The 27650-nt window shown below is 44.4% G+C and overlaps 2 protein-coding genes across 2 annotated transcripts; both read left to right on the top strand.

The window, feature by feature from the left end:
• The first annotated feature begins 1239 nt into the window (after positions 1-1239).
• Positions 1240-9939, top strand: LOC116914352 (putative protein FAM90A7P). The gene is made up of 5 exons (XM_032918565.1): positions 1240-1258; positions 1502-1644; positions 7452-7627; positions 7849-7930; positions 9043-9939. The coding sequence occupies exons 1-5, from the start codon at positions 1240-1242 to the stop codon at positions 9937-9939; spliced, it is 1317 nt and encodes a 438-aa protein (XP_032774456.1).
• A 4790-nt stretch (positions 9940-14729) lies between these two features.
• On the top strand, positions 14730-23173 carry LOC116914536 (putative protein FAM90A7P). Its single transcript, XM_032918865.1, has 4 exons — positions 14730-14846; positions 20667-20842; positions 21064-21145; positions 22277-23173. Exons 1-4 carry the CDS (start codon positions 14730-14732, stop codon positions 23171-23173), a joined length of 1272 nt encoding a protein of 423 aa, XP_032774756.1.
• The last annotated feature ends 4477 nt before the right edge of the window (positions 23174-27650 follow it).

The following is a 27650-nucleotide window of genomic DNA, read 5'->3' as shown; positions in this document are numbered from 1 at the left end:
ACTGTGTGTGTGTGTGTGTGTGTGTGTGTGTGTGTGTGTTTTCCACCAAGAAGTATATAATATAACTTTTGCACTTAAAGCTCTCCCCAAGAAAGTTTCAGTGATCCACTGGGACACAGAGGACCCACCCAGTGTACTCTCCCAGCTGGCTAATTTATGGTCATAGATGCATATCCCAGCATTCTTCTCTGGTGGATCCACACAACATAAAGAATTTGTGATGAAGTCTAGTCCATTGTCTCACCTAGCCTCAGGACTGCCTAACACAACAGGCCTCCACTTACCCTAGGTTTCTCCTCTTTCAATGAGGGAATATTCTGTTCCTATGAGCCTCTTGGCTTTCTCTGAGCTGTTGGAAATGGGGCAGCTCAATGGCCCCAGGTCTTAAGGTGTGACTCCATCTATGAAGTCCTTTGGCTTTGATATCCTGAAATGGCAAAAAAACAAGAGTTTTAACCAAGGAAATTAAGTTTTGTTACATGACAGGAAAATGTGATCTTCTGCTGCCCATCACTAAATAACCAGTACCTGAATTTCCACCTCCCAAGCTTAGTCAATCTGAGACTTAAGGGCTTAAATTTGGAACATTCTTGGAAGACAGTGGAAGCCAAGGTTCTGACATTTCTTCTGGGTTGTCCTATGATACACTTGCATAAAACAAACCATTCAAAGGCATTTACCCTGTTTGGCCATATACCTCCTCTCTGTATTCCGTGACTTAAATTCTTAAATCAAGACTGTATTCCGTGCCTCTAAGTGTTAAATCAAGACTGTATTCCGTGCCTTTAAGTCTTCAATCAAGACTGTATTCCGTGCCTTTAAGTCTTCAATCAGAATGTGTTGATGCCTTAAGATCAGGTGTTTTTCTTGCTTGGCTACTTTGGTTAGATCGAATCACAGAGATCGAGGCCTAATTGGTTAGATTGAATCACAGAGTTGGTGGCCTAACTTGGTTAGATTTAATCAGAGTTCGTGACCTAATTGGTTAGATTAAATCACAGATTACGTGGCCTAGGGGGCACCTTTAAGAACACAATGCCACACCTTCTTTTCAGTCCTGTTTGAGCCAGCCGCCTGAACGGGGTGCCTGGTGTGCAGCTCCAGACTCTACAGCTCCGAGAAGCTGCTGGAAAGACCACAGACAGAAGGCAGGCTCTCAGGAGGAAGTCTTTTATGAGACTTTTCTTGAGGAAAATAGTTAGAAACAGGAGTGTTTGGAAATTAATCTGAAGTTCCGTGATGGATTTCTCACGTAAGGGTAAGTGCATTTCACTGAAATACTACTTTCTCCATTAGAGTTTCACTGTAGTGATGGGTTCTTGAAGGGAAACATTCCCTGAATGTTCCTACTTCAAGTCCCTGAGTGTCTGATGGAATATGCTTGGGAGGTGGGAACGGGAACAGGTACATTTGCCATGGCCATCACCCGGCCACATATTCTTACAATGTCATCAAACTTAATTCCATTGCTTGAAACTCTTTTTGTTAACTTCTGTTTCAGGAAATCCAAGCCAACGGGTCCACAAAATGAATTCAAAAGTGAAGACCCAGAGCAATCCAGCCACTCCAGCTCCAACGGCCCAGAGAAATCCAGGGGCCTCATGGAAACAGACTATTCCACCAGTGAAAGAGGAAGACCCTAGGGTAAGTGGAGACCTGTAGGTGTCAGCCAGCCCTGGGCCTAGGTGAGACTGGGACAGGGCTACACCACAAAATCTTTGTGTTTTGTGAGATCCATCAGAGAAGAATGCCCGGATATAGGTTTAGGCCAATAAAGAGCCCTCTGTAGCCATCTGGGACGGTGCACTGGGTAGCTGGGTCCTCTGGATCCCAGGGGATCACTGAGCCTCTCTCCCAGTAAGTTTCGTGCATGGAGATCAAGTGCTAGGTTGTTGTATTTCAGTTAACAAGAACAGGACAAAAACAAAAACTCGGAGGAGGCTTAAAGGCATGGCTAAAAAATTCTTCAGTAAAACAAGGGTAATAAAGACTTTCTCACGATGATGGGCTGGAATGAATTAGTTTTCAGGTTTTTATTGGATATTTTATTTATTTACATTGTTTTTTTTATCTTTATTAACTTGGGTATTTCTTATTTACATTTCATTGCCATTCCCTTTCCTGGTTTCCAGGCCAACATCCCCCTAAACCCTGCTCCCTTCTCTATGGATGTTCCCCTCCCCATCCTCCCACCATTACCACCCTACCCCCACCAATCACGTTCACTGAGGGTTCAGTTGGCAGGACCCAGGGCCTCCCCTTCCACTGGTGCCTTTACTAGGCTATTCATTGCTACCTATGCAGTTGGAGCCCATGGTCAATCCATGTATAGTCTTTGGGTAGTTGCTTAGTCCCTGGAAGCTCTGGTTGGTGGGCATTGTTGTTCATAAGGGGTCTCAAGCCCTTTCAAGCTCCTTCAGTCCTTTCTCTGATTCCTTCCATGGGGGTCCCATTCTCAGTTCAGTGGTTTAATGATGGCATTCACCTATGTATTTGCTGTATTCTGGCTGTGTCGCTCAGGACAGATCTACATCTGGTTCCTGTCGGCCTGCACTTCTTTGCTTCATGCATCTAGTTTGGTGGCTGTATATGTATGGGCCACATGTGAAGCATTCACATTTTGGTCATCCTTCGGGAGTTTCATGTGTTCTCTGCATCTAGGGTAATATCCAGTTTGTTAATCTGTGTTGTTTTATTGGAGGATTGAGTCCATTGATGTTGAGAGATATTAAGGAATAATGATTGTTGCTTCCTGTTATATTCATATTTCGATGTGAGATTGTGTTTGTGTGCTTTTCTTCTCTTTGTTTTGTTGCCAAGACATTAGTTTCTTGCTTTTTCTAGGGTGAAGCTTGCTTCCTTGTGTTGGGCTTTACCATTTATTATGGTAAATGGGCTTTACCATTTATTATTATTGGGATTTGTAGAAAGATATTGAGTAAATTTGGTTTTGTCCTGGAATATCTTGGATTCTCCATCTATGTTAATTGAGAGTTTTGCTAGATACAGTACCCTGGGCTGGCATTTGTGTTCTCTTAGGGTCTGTATGACCTCTGTCCAGGATCTTCTGGCTTTCATAGTCTCTGGAGAGACGTCTGGTGTAATGCTGATAGGTCTGCCTTTATATGTTACTTGGACTTTTTCCCTTACTGCTTTTAATCTTTCTTTGCTTTGTTCATTTGGTGTTTTCACTATTATGTGACAGGAGGAGTTTCTTTTCTGGTCCGATCTATTTGGAGCTCTGTAGGCTTCTTGTATCTTTATAGGCATCTCTTTCTTTAGGTTAGGGAAGTTTTCTTCTATGATTTTGTTGAAGATATTTGCTGATCCGTTGAGTTGGGAGTCTTCACTCTCTTCTATATATTATCCTTAGGTTTGGTCTTCTCTTTGTGTCCTGGATTTCCTGTACGTTTTGGGCCAGTATATTTTTCCATTTTACATTATCTTTGACAGTTGTGTCACTGATTTCTATGGAATCTTCTGCTCCTGAGATCTCTCTTCTATCTCTTGTATTCTGTTGGTGATGCTTATATCTACAGCTCCTTGACTCTTCCTTTGGCTCTCTATATCCAGGGTTGTCTCCCTTTGTGCTTTCTTTATTGCTTCTATTTCCATTTTTAATTCCTTCACCTGTTTGGTTGTATTTCCTGGAATTCTTTCAGGAATTTTTGTGATTCCTCTCTATAGGCTGCTACTTGTTTATGTTTTCGTGCATTTCTCTAAGGGAGTTCTTCATGTCTTTCTTGAAGTCCCCCATCATCATTATCAAATGTGATTTAAAATCAAGATCTTGCTTTTCTGGTGTATTTAGATATTCAGTGTTTGCTTTGGTGGGAGAATTGGGCTCTGATGATGCCATGTAGTCTTGGTTTCTGTTGCTTGGATTCCTGTGCTTGCCTCTCGCCATCAGGTTGTCTCTGCTGTTACCTTGTTCTGCTATTTCTGACAGTGGCTAGACCGTCCTATATGCCTGTGTGTCAGGGGTGCTATTAGCCTGTTTTCCTGTTTTCTTTCAGCCAGTTATGGGAACAGAGTGTTCAGCTTCCAGGTGTGCAGTCTTTCCTGTTTACTGGTCTTCAGCTGTTTAATGGGGCTGTGTCCTGAATCCATCAGGCAGGTCACTTGGAGAAGAAAAGCTGGTCTTACCTCTGGTCCCTTGCCTGACGTTGCTCATGGGGGGGGGCTGCTTTTGAGCTCTCCATGAGGGCTGCAACGAGAAGGGACTGCCCCACCTTTTCCCAGGTCTCGGGTGAACCGGGGCCTCAGATGTCTATAGGTGTTTTCCTCTGGAGTCAGAAATGTGGGCAGAGTATAGTCTCTTCCGGCTTCCCATGTGTGTCTGCCCCTCTGAAGGTTTAGCTCTCCCTCCCACAGGATTTGGGTGCGGGGAGCTGTTGACCATTCCCCTCTGACTCCAGCGGTGTCTGGACCGAAGTGGACCTTCAGCTTGAGTGCCCCTATCTTCCAGTTCCCACAGGCTCTATACAGTTTCCTCTTGGGCCAGGGATGTGGGCAGGGGTGGGCAGTGTTGGTGATCTCTCCTGCTCTGCAGTCTCAAGAGTGCCCACTACACTGGGCGGTGAGCTCTCTCTCCCATGAGGTTTGGGAGCAGGTATCTGTGATATTTATTTACATTTCAAAGGTTATCCCCTTTCCTGGATTGCCCTCTGAAAACCCCCAACCCATCTCCCTCAGCCTGCTTCTATAAGGGTGCTTACCCACCTACCAACCTACCAACCTACCCACGCACCCACCCGCCTCACCACCCTGGTATTCCCCTACACTGGGGCATTGAGATTCACAGGACCAAGGACCTCTCCTCCCATTGATGTCCTACAAGACCATCGCCTGCTACATATTCGGCTGGAGCCATGGGTTCCTCAATGTGTACTCTTGCGTTGGTGGTTCAATCCCTAGGACCTCTAGGGGCAGGGGTGGGGGGTCTGGTTAGTTAATATTGCTGTTCTTCCTGTGGCTTGTAAACACCTTCAGCTCCTTCAGTCCTTCCCTCAACTCCTCCATTGGGGTCTCCAAGTTCAGCCTGATGGTTGGCTGCAAGCATTCACATCTGTATTGGTCAGGCTCTGGCAGAGCCTCTCAGGAGACAGCTATATCACGTTCCTATCAGCAAAGCACTTCTTGGCATCAGCAATAGTGGGTGTGTTTGGTGGCTGTATATGGGATAGATCCCCAGGTAGGGCAGTCTCTGGATGGCCTTTTATTCTGTTCGTTTAAGTGTACCTGGTTTTATGTGGAGATCTTGATCTACTTGGTCTTAAGCTTTGTACAGGGCAATAAGAATGGGTCAATTTGCATTCTTCTACATGCTGAACTCTAGTTGAACCAGCACCATTTGTTGAAAATGCTACCTTTTTTCCATTGGATGGTTTTAGCACCTTTGTCAAAGTTCAAGTGACAATATGTGTGTGGGTTTATTTTGGAGTCTATAATTCTATGCCCTTGATTTACCTGCCTGTTTCTGTACCAATACCATACAGTTTTTATCACTATTACTCTATAAAACTGCTTGAGATCAGGGATGGGGATTCCTCCAGAAGATCTTTTATTGTTGAGGATAGCTTTCACTATCCTGGGTTTTTTGTTATTCCAAATGAATTTGCAAATTGGTCTTTCTAACTCTATGAAGAATTAACTTGAAATTTTGATGGGGATTGCATTGAATCTGTAGCTTGCTCTTGGCAAAATGGCCATTTTTACAGTATTAATCCTGCCAATCCATGAGCATGGGAGGTCTTATCATCTTCTGAGATCTTCAATTTCTTTCTTCAGAGACTCGAAGTTCTTGTCATACAGGTCTTTCGCTTACTCAATTGGAGCCACATCGAGTTATTTTGTTATTTGCGACTATTGTGAAGGGTGTGGTTTCATTAATTTCTTTCTCAGCCTGTTTATCTTTGGAGTAGAGGAAGGCGACTGATTTATTCAAGTTAATTTAATATCCAGACACTCTGGGGAAGTTGTTTATCAGGCTTAGTAGTTCTCTGGTGGAAGAACGTTTCAGGTCACCTAAGTATACTATTGTATCATCTGCACATAATGATATTTTGAGTTCTTGCTTTCCAATTTGAATCCATTTGCTCTCCATTTGTTGTGTGATTGCTCTGACTAGGACTTTGAGTCCTATATTGAATACGTAGGGAGAGAGTGGGCAGCCTTGTCTAGTCCCTGATTTTAGTGGGATCACTTCAAGTTTCTCTTCATTTACTTTGATGTTGGCTACTGGTTTGCTGTATATTGCTTTTAGTATGTTTAGGTGTGGGCCTTGAATTCCTGATCTTTCCAAGTCGTTTAACATGAAGGTTTGTTGAATTTTGTCCAATGCTTCCTAAGTTTCTAATGTGTGTTCTTTTTTTCCTTTGAGTTTGTTTCGATACTGGATTACCATACCTGAATTCCTGGGATTAAGCCTACTTGATCATGATGGATGATTGTCTTGATGTGTTCTTGGATTTTGTTTGTGAGAATTTCATTGACTATTTTTGCATCAATATCCATAATGGAAATTGTTCTGAAGTTCTCTTTCTTTTTCGGGTCTTTGTGTGGTTTAGGTATACCTGTAATAATAGCTTCATAGAAGGAATTCGGGAGTGTTCCTTCTCTTCCTATTTTGTGGAATAGTTTTGGCAGTGTTGATATTAGGCCTTCTATGAATGTCTAATAGAATTCTGCATAAACCCATCTGGTCCTGGGTTGTTTTGGTTGGGAGACTTTTAATGACTGCTTCTATTTCTTTATGGGACTGCTTAGATGGTTTATCTGATCCTGATTTAACTTTGGTACCTGGTTTCTGTCTAGAAACTTTCCATTTCCTCCAGGTTTTCCAGTTTTGTTGAATATAGGCTTTTGTGGTAGGATCTGATGATTTAGAATAGGAACATACTGGGTTAAAATTTGGAGATGGGTAGGTGGCCCCATCCCTCAATCAGGTGCAGTGCCTTACCTCTGTATATGATCGCTACAGGTCCCATTGTCATGGTGCCAGGAGGTAGTGTCTATGGGATGAGTTCTCTGACATGAAGGGTACTTCCATCTTGGAGATACTTATGTAAAATCTGGGTGTTCCTATGTCTGGGGCCCTGTTACATTTGTCACACTGATCCATGCTCCTGACCATATCAGAGGTATCAGAGGGCCAGACAAAGGAACTGCTGCCCCTGCATGTGAAGCAGACTGAGAAAAGGCTCAGCTCCTCTTTGGCAGGATTGGTCTGTTGGCAGATACAGGGTTCCCAGTCTTTCCCCATATATTTCCCAATTATGCTTGGCTATCCCAGGTTCAAAGAGACAACCAGTGGAGTTCCAACCCCTGCTTTAGTGAATGTTGCCCTTGGAGAGAGAACATTAAAGGGTCTTTGAGCCTTGAGGGGGGATTCAGGGTGGAGAGGTCCCTGGATCTGGTTTTGACGCATAGATCTCCTTTGCTCCTCACAGGTGAAATGCAGAGACTGTGGAGCCTTTGGCCACATTGCAAGAAACAGAAGGTGTCCCATTAAGCGGGGCCTTTTCCTCCTAGTTGCACAGCTTCTGGGAGCCAAGAAGGAGAAAGAGAACACGGATCCTTGCAGGCCTAAGGGTCTACAGAAACTCAGTCAAGCTGCCAGACAGAGGTAAGTGATGGGAATGGATCTGGCAGAAGGGAAGGCTCCATGTAGGACGGAGCTCATGGGGATACCATGTCTTATCTCTCAGTCTCCAAACAGAAAGGGCCGGAGAGCTAGTAAATGGTCTTCTCACAAGAGAGGGAGAGAGAGAGTGGGAAGGACAGAGGGAGGGAGGGAGTATTTGAGACTAAAGCCGACTTCTTCCCACCATATTGTTTGTCCCACAGGTGTGATGAGCAGCAGAGAAACGCTCCCTTCCAGAAATTTCCAACAGAGCTGCAATGGAGAAACCAGCAGGGCACCTTGGCTGTAAGTAAAAGTAGAGGCCCTGTCCCTGAAATTCCCTTCCTCTCTGCTCTGCCGCTTGCACCTTCTTCTGCATGGTCTATTTGCTCACCCAGTGTCCTCTGTACACACCGGACTTCACGAACCCTCTCTGGCAGCAACTATTCATTTGTTCATTTTCATAGTTCAGATGGACTTGGGTTTGGAGGAGTGAGTGAACCTCTGCTGTAGGTCTCCTTTATGGGTCAGCTTACCTGGAGGGTGGGCAGTTTCCTCCTTGTTTGCCCATGTAGGTCTCCAGGTCTTCCCTCCTTCTGAGGTCAGATTACAAACATGGCCTGCTCTCCAGGCTTTCTGGTGACCTGTGCATATGGCCACAGGCTTTGCTGTTGCCATTTTGAACTGACTTTGTCTGCTGTTTCTATAAATCTAGACTTTTGCTGGAGTAGTCTAAGCAGCATGAACACATCCATTTCCACCTTCCCAATCTGTTGGCTACATCATTGTCCTCAAAGACCATTGTGAGAGACAGATTCAAAGCAAGCAAATGCCTCTTGCCCTGCTTCATATCCCAAGGGAAGTGATTAGAATTTTCAAAACTATGCTGTAAATTACATGGTAATTTGAATCTAACTGTTCTTCTAGGACTACAGAAGGATCATGGACATCTTTCTAGCTGTCTCTATGATTATCCATATGTCAATATTTCCCTTCATGTACCTCTTGTCCAAAGACAACACACACACACACACACACACACACACAGACACACACACACACACACACACACACACACACACACACACACACATGGAGAGACGAGGGGAGAGGAAAGACAGAGAGAGAGAGAGAGAGAGAGAGAGAGAGAGAGAGAGAGAGAGAGATTTGGATTATCAGAATAAGGTTCACTTAAAATTTGTAGGGAGACTGAAACTCTCTCCCTTCCACTTTCCAACCCACCATGCTGCACGTTCTGGACAGCTAATGTGGGTCACCACAGCCTGATGATTTCACATCAGACTGAGCTGCTGACACCACCATAAATCCCATGAGCTCCTGGTGTTTTGAAAGCCTTGACTGTCCTTCCATGCTGACAGTGCCCTGCTCATCTTACCATATGTCTATCTTTTCTACAGCAGCCACAGATGTCAATCATTCCTGGCTACAGGAAGATGTCTGAGCCACCAGTCGAAATGCCTCTTGGGAAGCAGACGTGCCCTGAGAAGCCTGCCCTTCAAAGCTTGGAGACCTCCTGCATCTTGCATTCCAGACAGAAGGAAGGTCAGAACATAACTGTCCCTGGTGTTGCCAAGCCAGTGTTTGCAGAGAATGGCCGAAAAACAGCCACAGAAAACCTACTGGATCAAAAGCTACAGGATGTCTCACATCAACACCCTGTTGCCGTCCCCAAAAGGAAAGCAATTGCTGAACTGTTTCACAAAGAGTCAAAGACCCAGGGTCCCAGTAAGAAAATGCAACCTAGGCAACATCCTGTCATCCACCAAAATAGACAGAACACAAAACTCAGCTGCTGCGCCCCAGATGAGGAAACGTCCCAATTCCCCACACAACCTAGCCAGAATCCCCTGAAGAAACAAAGAATCGACTCTACCAATGCACCAGAGGAGAGCCATGCAAGCACTGGTTCCAAGAGCACCCTGGACAGTCAGTCTTCTCCCATTGCCAACAGACTTGAAGTAAAAGATGCAGCTGAAATGAGCAAGAAAATAGCAGTCCAGGTGCCCAGCACTGACCAACAACAGCTACATAGCAGGGCTGCTCTGGTCTCAACCAGACCCTGTATTGAGTCTGGCCAAGCCCTCAGAATGATCTTTACCAAACACAGCCATAATTTCTGGAGCTCAAGGTTCCTGACAGTGCCCTCACCACTTCCCATTGAGAAGCAAACACGTCCATTCGAGAGCCCTGCCTTCCCTGAGGAAGGAGAAGCAGCAGGATCCCAGGTCAAACTGAGTGTCCTCTATGAGGACCTTCAGGTCTCCTCCTCCTCAGAGGACAGTGATGGAGAATAAGCTGTCACCAGAAGACCTGATGCCACCTCCCTGCTCAGACTTGCCAGATTCTTTCAAATTGATCATCCCCCAAATTAACCAAGTAGATGACATGACTATATCCTGTTAATTTGCTTCCAAATGAGCGCCCTCTATGGTGGATGGGATCACATTCCTTTCCTCTCTTTGACACTAGCCTCAACTCAGCTTGATCTCTGGACTCTGAGGTGAGCCTCTGAGAATCACTCTGAAGAAAAGTCACCATTCTCTCCACTCTTGTCATCAGTGACCTCTAGTATGTCCTTTCAGCTACTTCAGTGTTCAAAACTATCTGACAGTTATCCTATAGTATGAGATTTTGTACTTTCACCAATAAAGTTGCCCTAGAAATTATGTCTGTGCATTCGTGTTCTTGTGACAAGTGCATGAGGTTTCTCTTACTACCTATGGCCCAATAGCAATCCACAAACCCAAATGGTGCTCAACCTACTGCATCAGGTTCACCATGTTGACACTTAGGCCTTTTGACACTGTGCACAGGAATCTCCCACCTGTGGTCTTAATACCCTTGAGAGACAGGACAGTCTGTTCTCTCCTTAAACCTCTGCTGTGTTACTGAAGGCTTTGGCTTTGTTGAATCCCAGAAACCAAGGTATGAAGCCCTGGTGACTCAAGCTCAGGGTAACCTGGTGTGGGACCCTGGCATTTTGCCCTAGGTTTGCCCATCTCCCATTGGAACAAGAGGATGCTCAACAACACACAGTAACAGCAGGGCTGGAAGTCACATAGCTCATTTGGGCCATATGGTAGACCAAGGCCAGAGGATTGCCTCCATTTCAGGGTTCAGTTGGCTACTTGCTGGGCTGTTAGACACATTTCTCTAATATGATACAATTCACTGAACCCCACATGTCATCTTAAACTTGTTATCCATCCCTGAGTTCAGGACATTGCAAATTTTCTACATGTGGCTTTTGCATTAAGTGTGTTCATGACAGCGCCCACAGAAGTGCCTGTATTTTTCTGTGATTATGTGTTTGAGACAGGGTCTCCCAGTGACTAGAGGTTCAACAACTTTGCTATGTATGCTGGCTAACAAGCTTCAGTTGTTTGTATCTCTCCAGCCCATTGGCCTGGCAGAGTGCTGACACAGCTACATCTATAGCTTTCTGTGGATGTTGTCGTCCCCAACCAGCAGCAGCTCAGGTAACTCGGTTTGGGTATCCCATGTCGCATCCTCTCTGGATCCATATAGGTACCACATGGAATGAAAATCTTTTGACTCAGGCCTAGATGTAATCATCCCTTTTATTTCATTGGATGAAGTAATGATATGAGGGCCATACCCAAGCTTTATGGATACAATGATAAGGCTGAGCCCAGAAGGTTGTTTCCTCAGTTCTAACTCTCTCTAGGACTAGGCCTAAACACTTCTAGCCTTCATACAATCTAATCCTCTGCAAATCCAGACCTGGAAGGCTTCAGCTTCCAACCTCCATCTGCTAAATGAGGCCTAGAATGTTTCAGCCTTGTGACTTACTGTGGAATATGCTCATCCTTTCTAGCCTGTTCTCTCTGCAACCTAACCTGGAAAAACTGCCACACACACCACCACACCTTCATTCCTCTCCCTGTGCTTCTCTTATGTAGTCTCTCTTTCCTCTGCTCTTCTAATGAGAGTTGGGTCTGTAACATCTCTGACTCATTCTATCAAATATTTCTCTGATTGAATACTTTGCCTCTCAAACATGGCTGCTTTCAAACATGGCTGCTTTCAAATATGGCTGCTTTCAAACGTAGCTACTTCCTTCTACAAAATAACCTTACTTTCTTTGTTGGAGGTTAACAGTGTGTATTAAGTGAGTGTCTGTAGACTGGCCAGGTCCTACTGTGATCCAGAGTGTCTGCATTCCAGTCAGAACACATAGGCCTAGAAGGTCTTTTGGATGTGATCACTTGTCTTGGCAGCCATGTTGCTAAATTAAAATTTCTCTACACCCAGGTTATCCTGATCTAATCCCTGGCAGTTCCCCTAACTCTTTCACTGGAGCTGAAGAACGTTCAGCAACCGAGATTGACAACAGTGCCAGTGTTCACATATGTGATACCAGCAGTACAGTAGACAAAGGCCTGAGGATTGCATTCATTTCAGAACTCAAGGGGCTTCTTAGTCAGTTTCCAACCAATTTGGCTCCAATGTGAAACAATTCACTGTCCTACAGTTCAACTTAATCTCAGTTTCATGTATGATTCCAGAACTGTGAAACCTTCTAGTAGTTTCTATAGCATGGGTTTTTCAATATATCTGTCCTTGTCAACACCCACTGAAGAATCCTGGACATGCAAGGCTTTAGTGACAGCATCAAATGCTGGGTTCATCTTCTCTCTTTTTCTGGCCTTTTGTTCTTTCCTGTTTCTCTCTTCATGGCCACCTGTATAAGTGTGTTGCAAATCATGTGAGAATGAAGGAACATCCAGGAGCTTCTTAGGCTTTCCTTATAAAATCTTGCCTCTCAGCCACGGGGTCACTGGAAGGACAGACAGTTTGGATGTCAGCTCTGAATGAAGTAAAACAGTACACTTCTAGAGCCTTTGCCTGGGCTTCCCATAACCACTCACTAGTCACAAAAGGAGATCAATCAGTGTACCAAAGGTGACCAGCACATCACTCAAGGGCCCCTGTAATCACTGACATATGTAACCTTTCCCTTTCATACCTGACTCATGTTTCTCTAGAAGCAAATATATTGTTCTGTATAGATAAATCTTCTTACTATCTTCCTTCGGTGCCAAGGAAACTCAAAGCCAAAATTTAACAAGGTTTCAGAAATTTCTTAGTCAGCTTCTGTGACAGGTAGTCTCCACTGAAGATGGAGAATCAACATATGCCTCTTCTGGGACACCATCTGGGGGAGAAGTGTGAGTGCTGATACACACAAACAGATGTTGAAACATATGCATTCTAATGGCTTCTGCTGACATATTTGTCATATACTTTTCCTTTAATTGTATGTTACCAAGGTAATTAAATACTCTAGGTTTGTTACAAAGCAAAAATTAGAGAAGGAAGGAATATAACACAGACTCTTCCTGCACACGTATGATAAACCATCAGCTCCATTAAAATAAAGATTTTGCAATATTCCAGAGATGTGCAGGCTTCTCTGTGACTGTACAGCATTCAAGTACAGCTGCTAATGTATGAAGAGCTATACCATGCATCGGGCATCTGCAAACAAGCATCTTGATAGCTGTGGTTCCCCACAGGCTTCTTCTCTGTCAGCAACTTCAGACACCTTTAAGTGGAAGTAGCACACACTGTGTGTGTGTGTGTGTGTGTGTGTGTGTGTGTGTGTTTTCCACCAAGAAGTATATAATATAACTTTTGCACTTAAAGCTCTCCCTGAGAAAGGTTCAGTGATCCACTGGGACACAGAGGACCCACCCAGTGTACTCTGCCAGCTGGCTAATTTATGGTCATAGATGCATATCCCAGCATTCTTCTCTGGTGGATCCACACAACATAAAGAATTTGTGATGAAGTCCAGTCCATTGTCTCACCTAGCCTCAGGAATGGCTGACACAACAGGCCTCCACTTACCCTAGGGTTCTCCTCTTTCAATGAGGGAATATTCTGTTCCTATGAGCCTCTTGGCTTTCTCTGAGCTGTTGGAAATGGGGCAGCTCAATGGCCCCATGTCTTAATGTGTGACTCCATCTATGAAGTCATTTGGCTTTGTTATCCTGATATGGCAGAAAAACAAGAGTTTTAACCAACGAAATTAAGTTTTGTGACATGACAGGAAAATGTGATCTTCTGCTGCCCGTCACTAAATAACCAGTACCTGCATTTCCACCTCCCAAGCTTAGTCAATCTGAGACTTAAGGGCTTAAATTTGGAACATTCTTGGAAGACAGTGGAAGCCAAGGTTCTGATATTTCTTCTGGGTCGTCTTATGATACACTTGCATAAAACAAACCATTCAAAGGCATTTACCCTGTTTGGCCATATACTTCCACTCTGTATTCCGAGACTTAAATTCTTAAATCAAGACTGTATTCCGTGCCTTTAAGTCTTCAATCAAGACTGTATTCCGTGCCTTTAAGTCTTCAATCAGAATGTGTTGATGCCTTAAGATCAGGTGTTTTTCTTGCTTGGCTGCTTTGGTTAGATCGAATCACAGAGATCGAGGCCTAATTGGTTAGATTGAATCACAGAGTTGGTGGCCTAACTTGGTTTGATTTAATCAGAGTTCGTGGCCTAATTAGTTAGATTAAATCACAGATTTCGTGGCCTAGGGGGCACCTTTAAGAACACAAAGCCACACCTTCTTTTCAGTCCTGTTTGAGCCGGCCGCCTGAACAGGGTGCCTGGTGTGCAGCTCCAGACTCTACAGCTCCGAGAAGCTGCTGGACAGACCACAGACAGAAGGCAGGCTCTCAGGAGGAAGTCTTTTATCAGACTTTTCTTGAGGAAAGTAGTTAGAAACAGGAGTGTTTTGAAATTAATCTGAACTTCCGTGATGGATTTCTCACGTAAGGGTAAGTGCATTTCACTGAAATACTACTTTCTCCTTTAGAGTTTGACTGTAGTGATGGGTTCTTGAAGGGAAACATTCCGTGAATGTTCCTACTTCAAGTCCCTGAGTGTCTGATGGAATACGCTTGGGAGGTGGGAACAGGAACAGGTACATTTGCCATGGCCATCACCCGGCCACATATTCTTACAATGTCATCAAACTTAATTCCATTGCTTGAAACTCTTTTTGTTAACTTCTGTTTCAGGAAATCCAAGCCAACGGGTCCACAAAATGAAGTCACAAGTGAAGACCCAGAGCAATCCAGCCACTCCAGCTCCAACGGCCCAGAGAAAGCCAGGGGCCTCATGGAAACAGACTCTTCCACCAGTGAAAGAGGAAGACCCTAGGGTAAGTGGAGACCTGTAGGTGTCTGCCAGCCCTGGGCCTAGGTGGGACGTGGACAGGGCTACACCACAAAATCTTTGTGTTCTGTAAGATCCACCAGAGAAGAATGCCCGGATATAGGTTTAGTCCAATAAAGAGCCCTGTGTAGCCATCTGGGACGGTGCACTGGGTAGCTGGGTCCTCTGGATCCCAGGGGATCACTGAGCCTCTCTCCCAGTGAGTTTCCTGCATGGAGATCAAGTGCTAGGTTGTTGTATTTCAGTTAACAAGAACAGGACAAAAACAAAAACTCGGAGGAGGCTTAAAGGCATGGCTAAACAATTCTTCAGTAAAACAAGGGTAATAAAGACTTTCTCACGATGATAGGCTGGAATGAATTAGTTTTCAGGTTTTTATTGGATATTTTATTTATTTACATTGTTTTTTATCTTTATTATTTGGGTATTTCTTATTTACATTTCGATTACCATTCCCTTTCCTGGTTTCCAGGCCAACATCCCCCTAAACCCTGCTCCCTTCTCTATGGATGTTCCCCTCCCCATCCTCCCCCCATTACCACCCTCCACCCAAACAGTCACGTTTACTGGGGGTTAAATTGGTAGGACCCAGGGCCTCCCCTTCCACTGGTGCCCTTACTAAGCTATTCATTGCTTCCTATGCAGTTGGAGCCCATGGTCAGTCCATGTATAGTCTTTAGGTAGTCGCTTAGTCCCTGGAAGCTCTGGTTGGTTGGGATTGTTGTTCATATGAGGTCTCAAGCCCTTTCAAGCTCCTTCAGTCCTTTCTCTGATTCCTTCAATGGTGGTCCCATTCTCAGTTCAGTGGTTTAATGATGCCATTCGCCAATGTATTTGCTGAATTCTGGCTGTGTCGCTCAGGACAGATCTACATCTTGTTCCTGTCGGCCTGCACTTCTTTGCTTCATCCATCTTGTCTAGTTTGGTGACTGTATATGTATGGGCCACATGTAAAGCATTCGCATTTTGGTCATCCTTCTTGACTTTCATGTGTTCTCTGCATCTAGGGCAATAACCAGTTTGTTATCTGTGTTGTTTTATTGGAGAATTGAGTCCATTGATGTTGAGAGATATTAAGGAATAATGATTGTTGGTTCCTGTTATATTCATATTTGGATATGAGATTATGTTTGTGTGCTTTTCTTCTCTTAGTTTTGTTGCCAAGACGATTAGTTTCTTGCTTTTTCTAGGGTGTAGCTTGCTTCCTTATGTTGGGCTTTACCATTTATTATGGTAAATGAGCTTTACCATTTATTACTATTGGGCTTTGTAGGGCTGGATTTGTAGAAAGATATTGTGTAAATTTGGTTTTGTCCTTGAATATCTTGGTTTCCTCCATCTATGTTAATTGACAGTTTTGCTAGATACAATAACCTGGGCTGGCATTTGTGTTCTCTTAAGGTCTGTATCACCTCTGTCCAGGATCTTCTGGCTTTCAAAGTCTCTGGAGAGATGTCTGGTGTAATTCTGATAGGTCTGCCTTTATATGTTACTTGACCTTTTCCCTTACTGCTTTTAATCTTTCTTTGCTTTGTGCATTTGCTGTTTTGACTATTATGTGACGGGAGGAGTTTCTTTTCTGATCCAATCTATTTGGAGTTCTGTAGGCTTCTTGTATGTTTATGGGCATTTTTTTCCTTAGGTTATGGAAGTTTTCTTCTATGATTTTGTTGAGGATATTTGCTGGTCCTTTGAGTTGGGAGTCTTCACTCTCTTCTATATATTATCCTTAGGTTTGGTCTTCTAATTGTGTCCTGGATTTCCTGTATGTTTTGGGCTAGTATATTTTTCCATTTTCCATTATCTTTGACAGTTGTGTCACTGATTTCTATGGAATCTTCTGCTCCTGAGATCTCTCTTCTATCTCTTGTATTCTGTTGGTTTTGCTTGTATCTACAGCTGCTTGTCCCTTCCTTTGACTCTCTATATCCAGGGTTGTCTCCCTTTGTGCTTTCTTTATTGCTTCTATTTCCATTTTTAATTCCTTCACCTGTTTGGTTGTATTTCCTGGAATTCTTTCAGGAATTTTTGTGATCCCTCTCTATAGGCTGCTACTTGTTTATTTATGTTTTCGTGCGTTTCTCTAAGAGAGTTCATCATGTCTTTCTTGAAGTCCCCCATAATCATTATCAAATGTGATTTGAAATCAAGATCTTGCTTTTCTGGTGTATTGGGATATTCAGTGTTTGCTTTGGTGGGAGAATTGGGCTCTGATGAAGCCATGTATTCTTGGTTTCTGTTGCTTGGATTCATGTGCTTTCCTCTCACCATCAGGTTGTCTCTGGTGTTACCTTGTTCAGCTATTTATCATAGTGGCTAGACCGTCCTATAGGTCTGTGTGTCAGGAGTGCTATAAGCCTGTTTTCCTCTTTTCTTTCAGCCAGATATGGGAGCAGAGTGTTCAGCTTTCAGGTGTGCAGTCTTTCCTGTTTACTGGTCTTCAGCTGTTCCTGTGGGCATGTGTCCTGAGACCACCAGGCAGGTCACTTGGAGGAGAAAAGTTGGTCTTACCTCTAGTACCTCGGATGAAGTTACTCATGGGGGGCTGCTTTTGAGCTCTCCGTGAGGGCTGCAACCAGAAGGGCCTGCCCCGCCTTTTTCCCAGGTCCTGGGTGCAACAGGGCCCCAGATGTAGTGAGGTGTTTGCCTCTGGAGTCAGAAATGTGGGCAGAGTGTAGTCTCTTCCGGCTTCCCAGGCATGTCTTCCCTTCTGAATGTTTAGCTCTCCCTCCCACAGGATTTGGGTGCACGGCGCTGTTGACCAGTCCCTTCAGATTCCAGCGGTGTCTGGACCGAAGTGGACCTGCAGCTTGGGTGCCCCTATCTTCCAGTTCCCACAGGCTCTATACATTTTCCTCTTAGGCCAGGATGTTGACAGGGGTGGGCAGTATTGGTGATCTCTCCTGCTCTGCAGTCTCAGGAGTGCCCACCACTCTGGGCTGTGAGCTCTCTCTCAGATGGGGTTTGGGAGCAGGGATCTGTGGGATTTATATACATTTCAAATGTTATCCCCTTTCCTGGTTTGCCCTCTGAAAACCCCCATCCCATCACCCTCCCCCTGCTTCTATGAGGGTGCTTACCCACCTACCCACTTATCCACCTACCGAACCACCCACCTCCCAACCCCGGTATTCCCCTACACTGGGGCATTGAGCTTCACAGGTCCAAGGGCCTCCCCTCCCACTGATGTCCTACAACACCATCGTCTGCTCCATATTCGGCTGGAGCCATGGGTTCCACAATGTGTACTCTTGGGTTGGTGGTTCAATCCCTAGGAGCTCTAGGGGCAGGGGTGGAGGGTATGCTTAGTTAATATTGCTGTTCTTCCTGTGGCTTGTAAACCCCGTCAGCTCCTTCAGTCCTTCCCTCAACTCCTCCATTGTGGTCTCCAAGTTCAGCCTGATGGTTGGCTGCAAGCATTCGTATCTGTATTTGTCAGGCTCTGGCAGAGTCTCTCAGGAGACAGCTATATCACGTTCCTATCAGCAAAGCAGTTCTTGGCATCAGCAATAGTGGCTGTGTTTGGTGGCTGTATATGGGATGGATCCCCAGGTAGGGCAGTCTCTGGATGGCTTTTTCTTCTATGAGTTTAAGTGTAGCTGGTTTTATGTGGAGGTCTTGACCCACTTGATCTTAAGCTTTTTACAGGGCAATAAGAATGGGTCAATTTGCATTCTTGTACATGCTGAACTCTAGTTGAACCAGCACCATTTGTTGAAAATGCTACCTTTTTTCCATTGGATGGTTTTAGCACCTTTGTCAAAGTTCAAGTGACAATATGTGTGTGGGTTTATTTTGGGGTCTTTAATTCTATCCCATTGATCTACCTGCCTGTTTCTCTACCAATATCATACAGTGTTTATCACTATTACTCTATAAAACTGCTTGAGATCACGGTTGGGGATTCCTCCAGAAGGTCTTTTATTGTTGAGGATAGCTTTCACTATCCTGGGTTTTTTGTTATTCCAAATGAATTTGCAAATTGGTCTTTCTAACTCTATGAAGAATTAACTTGAAATTTTGAAGGGGATTGCATTGAATCTGTAGCTTGCTCTTGGCAAAATGGCCATTTTTACAGTATTAATCCTGCCAATCCATGAGCATCAGAGGTCTTCCCATCCTCTGAGATCTTCAATTTCTTTCTTCAGAGACTGCTAGTTCTTGTCATACAGATCTTTCACTTACTCAATTGGAGCCACATCGAGTTATTTTGTTATTTGCAACTATTGTGAAGGGTGTGGTTTCACTAATTTCTTTCTCAGCCTGTTTATTTTTGGAGTAGAGGAAGGCGACTGATTTATTCAAGACACTTTGGCGAAGTTGTTTATCAGGCTTAGTAGTTCTCTGGTGGAAGAACGTTTCAGGTCACTTAAGTATACTATTGTATCATCTGCACATAATGATATTTTGAGTTCTTGCTTTCCAATTTGAATCCCTTTGATCTCCATTTGTTGTCTGATTGCTCTGACTAGGACTTGAGTACTATATTGAATAATTAAGGAGAGAGTGGGCAGCCTTGTCTAGTCCCTCATTTTAGTGGGATCATTTCAAGTTTCTCTTCATTTAGTTAGATGTTGGCTACTGGTTTGCTGTATATTGGTTTTAGTATGTTTAGGTATGGGCCTTGAATTCCTGATCTTTCCAAGTCATTTAACATGAACGTTTGTTGAATTTTGTCCAATGCTTCCTAAGCTTCTAATGAGATGATCATGTGTTGTTTTTTTTTTTCCTTTGAGTTTGTTTCGATACTGGATTACCATGCCTGAATTCCAGGGATTAAGCCTACTTGATCATGATGGATGATTGTCTTGATGTGTTCTTGGATTTTGTTTGTGAGAATTTCATTGACTATTTTTGCATCAATATTCATAAAGGAAAATGGTCTGAGGTTCTCTGTCTTTTTCGGGTCTTTCCGTGGTTTAGGTATACCTGTAATAATGGCTTCATAGAAGGAATTCGGGAGTATTCCTTCTGTTTCTATTTTGTGGAATAGTTTTGACAGTATTGATATTAGGCCTTCTATGAATGTCTAATAGAATTCTACATAATCCCAACTGGTCCTGGGTTGTTTTGGTTGGGAGACTTTTAATGACTGCTTCTATTTCTTTATGGGACTGCTTAGATGGTTTATCTGATCCTGATTTAACTTTGGTACCTGGTATCTGTCTAGAAACTTTCCATTTCCTCCAGGTTTTCCAGTTTTGTAGAAGATAGGCTTTTGTGGTATGATCTGATGATTTAGAATAGGCACATACTGGGTTACAATTTGGAAATGGGTAAGTGGACTCATCCCTCAATCAGGTACAGTGCCTAACCTCTGGATATGATCTCTATACATCCCATTTTCATGGTGCCAGGAGGTAGTGTCTATGGAGTAAGTTCTCTGACATGAAGGGTACTTCTATCTTGGAGATAGTTATATAAATGTCTGGGGGTTCCTAAGATCTGAGGCCCTGTTACATTTGTCACACTGATCCATGCTCCTGACAATATCAGAGGTATCAGAGGGCCAGACAAAGGAACTGCTGCCCCTGCATGTGAAGCAGACTGAGAAAAGGCTCAGCTCCTCCTTGGCAGGATTGGTCTGTTGGCAAATACAGGGTTTCCAGTGTTTCCCCATACATCTCCCAATTATGCTTGCCTCTCCCAGGTTCAAAGAGACAACCAGGTGGAGTTCCAACCCGTGCTTTACTGAATGTTGTCCTTGGAGAGAACATTAAAGGGTCTTTGAGCCTTGAGGGGGGATTGAGTGTGGAGACCTCCCTGGATCCGGTTTTGACGCATAGATCTCCTTTGCTCCTCACAGGTGAAATGCAGAGACTGTGGAGCCTTTGGCCACATTGCAAGAAACAGAAGGTGTCCCATTAAGCGGGGCCTTTTCCTCCTAGTTGCACAGCCTCTGGGAGCCAAGAAGGAGAAAGAAAACACGGATCCTTGCAGGCCTAAGGGTCTACAGAAACTCAGTCAAGCTGCCAGACAGAGGTAAGTGATGGGAATGGATCTGGCAGAAGGGAAGGCTCCAGGTAGGACGGAGCTCATGGGGATACCATGTCTTATCTCTCAGTCTCCAAACAGAAAGGGCCGGAGAGCTAGTAAATGGTCTTCTCACAAGAGAGGGAGAGAGAGAGTGGGAAGGACAGAGGGAGGGAGGGAGTATTTGAGACTAAAGCCGACGTCTTCCCACCATATTGTTTGTCCCACAGGTGTGATGAGCAGCAGAGAAACGCTCCCTTCCAGAAATTTCCAACAGAGCTGCAATGGAGAAACCAGCAGGGCACCTTGGCTGTAAGTAAAAGTAGATGCCCTGTCCCTGAAATTCCCTTCCTCTCTGCTATGCCGCTTGCACCTTCTTCTGCATGGTCTATTTGCTCACCCAGTGTCCTCTGTACACACCGGACTTCACGAACCCTCTCTGGCAGCAACTATTCATTTGTTCATTTTCATAGTTCAGATGGACTTGGGTTTGTAGGAGTGAGTGAACCTCTGCTGTAGGTCTCCTTTATGGGTCAGCTTACCTGGAGGGTGGGCAGTTTCCTCCTTGTTTGCCCATGTAGGTCTCCAGGTCTTCCCTCCTTCTGAGGTCAGATTACAAACATGGCCTGCTCTCCAAGCTTTCTGGTGACCTGTGCATATGGCCACAGGCTTTGCTGTTGCCATTTTGAACTGACTTTGTCTGCTGTTTCTATAAATCTAGACTTTTGCTGGAGTAGTCTAAGCAGCATGAACACATCCATTTCCACCTTCCCAATCTGTTGGCTACATCATTGACCTCAAAGACCATTGTGAGAGACAGATTCAAAGCAAGCAAATGCCTCTTGCCCTGCTTCATATCCCAAGGGAAGTGATTAGAATTTTCAAAACTATGCTGTAATTACATGGTAATTTGAATGTAACTGTTCCTCTAGGACCACAGAAGGATCATGGCCATCTTCCTAGCTGTCTCTATGATTATGCATATGTCGATATTTCCCTTCATGTACCTCTTGTCCAAAGACAACACACACACACACACACACAGAGAGAGAGAGAGAGAGAGACACACACACACACAAACACACACACACACACACACACACACACAGAGAGAGAAGGGGGGAGAAAAAAGAGAGAGAGAGAGAGAGAGAGAGAGAGAGAGAGAGAGAGAGAGAGAGAGAGAGAGAGAGATTTGGAATATCAGAATAAGGTTCACTTAAAATTTGTAGGGAAACTGAAACTCTCTCCCTTCCACTTTCCAACCCACCATGCTCCACGTTCTGGATAGCTAATGTGGGTCACCACAGCCTGATGATTTCACATCAGACTGAGCTGCTGATACCACCATAAATCCCATGAGCTCCTGGTGTTTTGAAGGCCATGACTGTCCTTCCATGCTGACAGTGCCCTGCTCATCTTACCATATGTCTATCTTTTCTACAGCAGCCACAGATGTCAATCATTCCTGGCTACAGGAAGATGTCTGAGCCACCAGTCGAAATGGCTCTTGGGAAGCAGACGTGCCCTGAGAAGCCTGCCCTTCAAAGCTTGGAGACCTCCTGCATCTTGCATTCCAGACAGAAGGAAGGTCAGAACATAACTGTCCCTGGTGTTGCCAAGCCAGTGTTTGCAGAGAATGGCCGAAAAACAGCCACAGAAAACCTACTGGATCAAAAGCTACAGGATGTCTCACATCAACACCCTGTTGCCGTCCCCAAAAGGAAAGCAATTGCTGAACTGTTTCACAAAGAGTCAAAGACCCAGGGTCCCAGTAAGAAAATGCAACCTAGACAACATCCTGTCATCCACCAAAATAGACAGAACACAAAACTCAGCTGCTGCGCCCCAGATGAGGAAACGTACCAATTCCCCACACAACCTAGCCAGAATCCCCTTAAGAAACAAAGAATCGAATCTACCAATGCACCAGAGGAGAGCCATGCAAGCACTGGTTCCAAGAGCACCCTGGACAGTCAGTCTTCTCCCATTGCCAACAGACTTGAAGTAAAAGATGCAGCTGAAATGAGCAAGAAAATAGCAGTCCAGGTGCCCAGCACTGACCAACAACAGCTACATAGCAGGCCTGCTCTGGTCTCAACCAGACCCTGTATTGAGTCTGGCCAAGCCCTCAGAATGATCTTTACCAAACACAGGCATAATTTCTGGAGCTCAAGGTTCCTGACATTGCCTGCACCACTTCCCATTGAGAAGCAAACACCTGCGTTCGAGAGCCCTGCCTTCCCTGAGGAAGGAGAGGCAGCAGGATCCCAGGTCAAACTGAGTGTCCTCTATGAGGACCTTCAGGTCTCCTCCTCCTCAGAGGACAGTGATGGAGAATAAGCTGTCACCTGAAGACCAGATGCCACCTCCCTGCTCAGACTTGCCAGATTCTTTCATATTGATCGTCCCCCAACTTAACCAAGTATCTGACATGACTGTATCCTGTTAATTTGCTTCCACATGAGCGCCCTCTATGGTGGGTGGGATCACATTCCTTTCCTCTTTTTGCCACTAGCCTCACCTCAGCAAGATCTCTGGACTCTGAGGTGAGTCACTGGGAATCACTCTGAAGAAAAGTCACCATTCTCTCCACTCTTGTCATCAGTGACCTCAAGTATGTCCTTTCAGCTACTTCAGTGTTCAAAACTATCTGCCACTTATCCTATTGTATGAGATTTTCTACTTTCACCAATAAAGTTGCCCTAGAATTATGTCTGTGCATTTGTGTTCTTGTGACAAGTGGGTGAGGTTTCTCATACTCCCTATGGCCCAATAGCAATCCACAAACCCAAATGGTGCTCAACCTACTGCATCAGGTTCACCATGTTGACACTTAGGCCTTTTGACACTGTGCACAGGTATCTCCCACCTGTGATCTTAAGACCCTTAAGAGACAGGATAGTCTGTTCTCTCCTTAAACCTCTGCTGTGTTACTGAAGGCTTTGGCTTTGTTGACTCCAAGAAACACAGGTAACACATACTGTAAGGTATGAAGCCCTGGTGACTCAAGCTCAGGGTAACCTGGTATGGGACCCTGGCAGTTTCCCCTAGGTTTGCCCTTCTCCCATTGACACAAGAGGATGCTCAACAACACACAGTAACAGCAGGGCTGGAAGTCACATAGCTCATGTTGGCCATATGGTAGACCAAGGCCAGAGGATTGCTTCCATTTCAGGGTTCAGTTGGCTTCTTGCTGGGCTGTTAGAGAAACATTTCTCTAATATGATGCAATTCACTGAACTCCACATGTCATCTTAAACTTGTTATCCATCCCTGAGTTCAGGACATTGCAAATTTTCTACATGTGGCATTTGCATTAAGTGTGTTCATGACAGCGCCCACAGAAGTGCCTGTATTTTTCTGTGGTTATGTGTTTGAGACAGGGTCTCCCGGTGACTAGAGGGTCAACAACTTTGCTATCTCGGCTGGCTAACAAGCTTCAGTGGTTTGTATCTCTCCAGCCTACTAACCTGGCAGAGTGCTGGCACAGCTACATCTATAGCTTTCTGTGGATGTTGTCGTCCCCAACCAGCAGCAGCTCAGGTAACTGTGTTTGGGTATCCCATGTCGATCCTCTCTGGATCCATATAGGTACCACATGGAATGAAACTCTTTTGACTCAGGCCTACATGTAATCATCACTTTTATTTCATTGGATGAAGTAATGAGATGAGAGTCATACACAAGCTTTATGGATACAATGATAAGGCTGAGCCCAGAAGGTTGTTTTCTTGGTTCTAATTCTCCCTAGGACTAGGCCTAAACACTTCTAGCCCAAATAAAATCTAAGACATTGAAGCCTCAGCTTCCAACCTCCATCTGCTAACTGAGGCCTAGAATGTTTCAGCCTTGTGACTTACTGTGGAATATGCTCATCCTATCTAGCCTGTTCACTCTCCAACCTATCCCGGTAAAACTGCTATGCACACCACCACACCTCCATTCCTCTCCCTGTGCTTCTCTTAAGTAGCCTCTCTTTCCTGTGCTGTTCTCATGAGAGTTGGGTCTGTAGCATCTCTGACTCATTCTATCAAATATTTCTCTGATTGAATACTTTGCCTCTCACCATGGCTGCTTTCAAACATGGCTGCTTTCAAACATGGCTTCTTTCAAACATGGCTGCTTTAAAAAATGGCTGCTTTCAAACATGGCTGCTCTCAAATATGGCTGCTTTCAAACATAGCTACTTCCTTCTACAAAATAACCTTAATTTCTTTGTTGGAGATTAACGGTGTGTATTAAGTGTGTGTCTGTAGACTGGCCAGGTCCTATTGTGATCAAGAGTGTCTGCATTCCAGTCAGAGCACATAGGCCTAGAAGGTCTTTTGAATGTGATCCTTTGTCACAGCTGCCATGTTGCTAAATTAAAATTCCTCTACACCTAGGTTATCCTGATCTAAGCCCTGGCAGTTCCCCTAAATCTTTCACTGGAGCTGAAGAAGGTTCAGCAACCAGGATTGACAACAGTGCCAGTGTTCACATATGTGATACCAGCAGTACAGTAGACAAAGCCCTGAGGATTGCATTTATTTCAGAACTCAAGGGGCTTCTTAGTGAGTTTCCAACCAACTTGGGCTCCAATGTGAAACAATTCACTGTCCTACACTTCAGCTTAATCTCAGTTTTCATCTATGATTCCAGAACTGTGAAACCTTCTAGTAGTTTCTATAGCATGGGTTTTGCAATATATCTGTCCTTGTCAACACCCACTGAAGAATCCTGGACATGCAAGGCTTTAGTGACAGCATCAAATGCTGAGTCCATCTTCTCTCTTTTTCTAGCCTTTTGTTCTTTCCTGTTTCTCTCTTCATGGCCACGTGTATATGGGTGTTGCAAATCATGTGAGAAGGAAGGAACATCCATGAGCCTCTTAGGCTTTTCTTGCAATATCTTGCCCCTCAGCCAGGGGGTCACTGGAAGGACAGACAGTTTGGGTGTCAGCTCTGACTTAAGTAAAACAGTACACTTGTAGAGCCTTTGCCTGGGCTTCCCATAACCACTCACTAGTCACAAAAGGGGGCCAATCAGTGTACCCAAGGTGACCAGCACATCACTCAAGGGCGCTGTAATCACTGATGTATGTAATCCTTCCCTTTCACACCTGACTCATGTTTCTCTAGAATGAAATATATTGTTCTGTATAGGTAAATCTCCTTAGTATCTTGCTTTGGTGCCAAGGAAACTCAAAGCCAAAATTTAACCAGGTTGCAGAAATTTCTTAGTGTGACAGCTAGTCTCCATTGAAGATGGAGAATCGGCACAGGCATCTTCTGGGACTCCATCTGGGTGAGAAGTGTGTGTGCTGATACACAAAAACAGATGTTGAAACATCTGCATTCTAATGGCTTCTGCTGACATATTTCTCACATACTTTTCCTTTAATTGTATGTTACCAAGGTAATGAAAAACTCTAGGTTTGTTACAAAGCAAGATTTAGAGAAGGAAGGAATATAACACAGACTCTTTCTGCATAAGTATGATAAACCATCAGCTCCATTAAGATAAAAATTATTACAATATTCCAGAGATGTCCAGGCTTCTCTGTGACTGTTCAGCATTCAAGTACAGCTGCTAATGTATGAAGAGCTATAGCATGCATCTGGCATCTGCAAACAAGTATCTTGATAGCTGTGGTTCCCCACAGGCTTCTTCTCTGTCAGCAAATTCAGACACCTTTAAGTGGAAGTAGCACACACACTGTGTGTGTGTGTGTGTGTCTGTGTGTGTGTGTGTGTGTGTGTGTGTGTGTGTGTGTTGTGTATGTATGTTTTCACCAAGAAGTATATAATATAACTTTTGCACTTAAAGCTCTCCCTGAGAAAGGTTCAGTGATCCACTGGGACACAGAGGACCCACCCAGTGTACTCTCCCAGCTGGCTAATTTATGGTCATAGACCCATATCCCAGCATTCTTCTCTGGTGGATCCCACACAACATAAAGAATTTGTGATGAAGTCCAGTCCATTGTCTCACCTAGCCTCAGGAATGGCTGACACAACAGGCCTCCACTTACCCTAGGGTTCTCCTCTTTCAAGGAGTGCAAATTCTGTTCCTATGAGCCTCTTGGCTTTCTCTGAGCTGTTGGAAATGGGGCAGCTCAATGGCTCCAGGTCTTAATGAGTGACTCCATCGATGTAGTCGTTTGGCTTTGATATCCTGAAATGGCAGAAAAACAAGTGTTTTAACCAACGAAATTAAGTTTTGTGACATGACAGGGAAATGTGATCTTCTGCTGCCGTCACTAAATAACCAGTACCTGCATTTCCACCTCCCAAGCTTAGTCAATCTGAGACTTAAGGACTGAAATTTGGAACTTTCTTGGAATACAGTGGAAGCCAAGGTTCTAACATTTCTTCTGGGTCATCTTATGATACACTTGCATAAAACAAACCATTCAAAGGCATTTACCCTGTTTGGCCATTACTTCCACTCTGTATTCCGTGCCTTTAATCTTCAACCAAGAATGTGTTGATGCCTTAAGATCAGGTGTTTTTCTTACTTGGCTAATTTGGTAAGATTGAATCACAGAGTTCGTGGCCTAATTGGTTAGATTAAATCACAGATTTCGTGGCCTAGGGGGCACCTTTAAGAACACAATGCCACACCTTCTTTTCAGTCCCGTTTGAGCCGGCCGCCTGAACGGGGTGCCTGGTGTGCAGCTCCAGACCCTACAGCTCCGAGAAGCTGCTGGACAGACCACAGACAGAAGGCAGGCTCTCAGGAGGAAGTCTTTTATCAGACTTTTCTTGAGGAAAGTAGTTAGAAACAGGAGTGTTTTGAAATTAATCTGAACTTCCGTGATGGATTTCTCACGTAA

Source organism: Rattus rattus, chromosome 13 (assembly GCF_011064425.1).
Source record: "Rattus rattus isolate New Zealand chromosome 13, Rrattus_CSIRO_v1, whole genome shotgun sequence".
Taxonomy (NCBI): Eukaryota; Metazoa; Chordata; class Mammalia; order Rodentia; family Muridae; genus Rattus; species Rattus rattus.
This window is presented reverse-complemented; position numbering and strand designations above follow the sequence as displayed.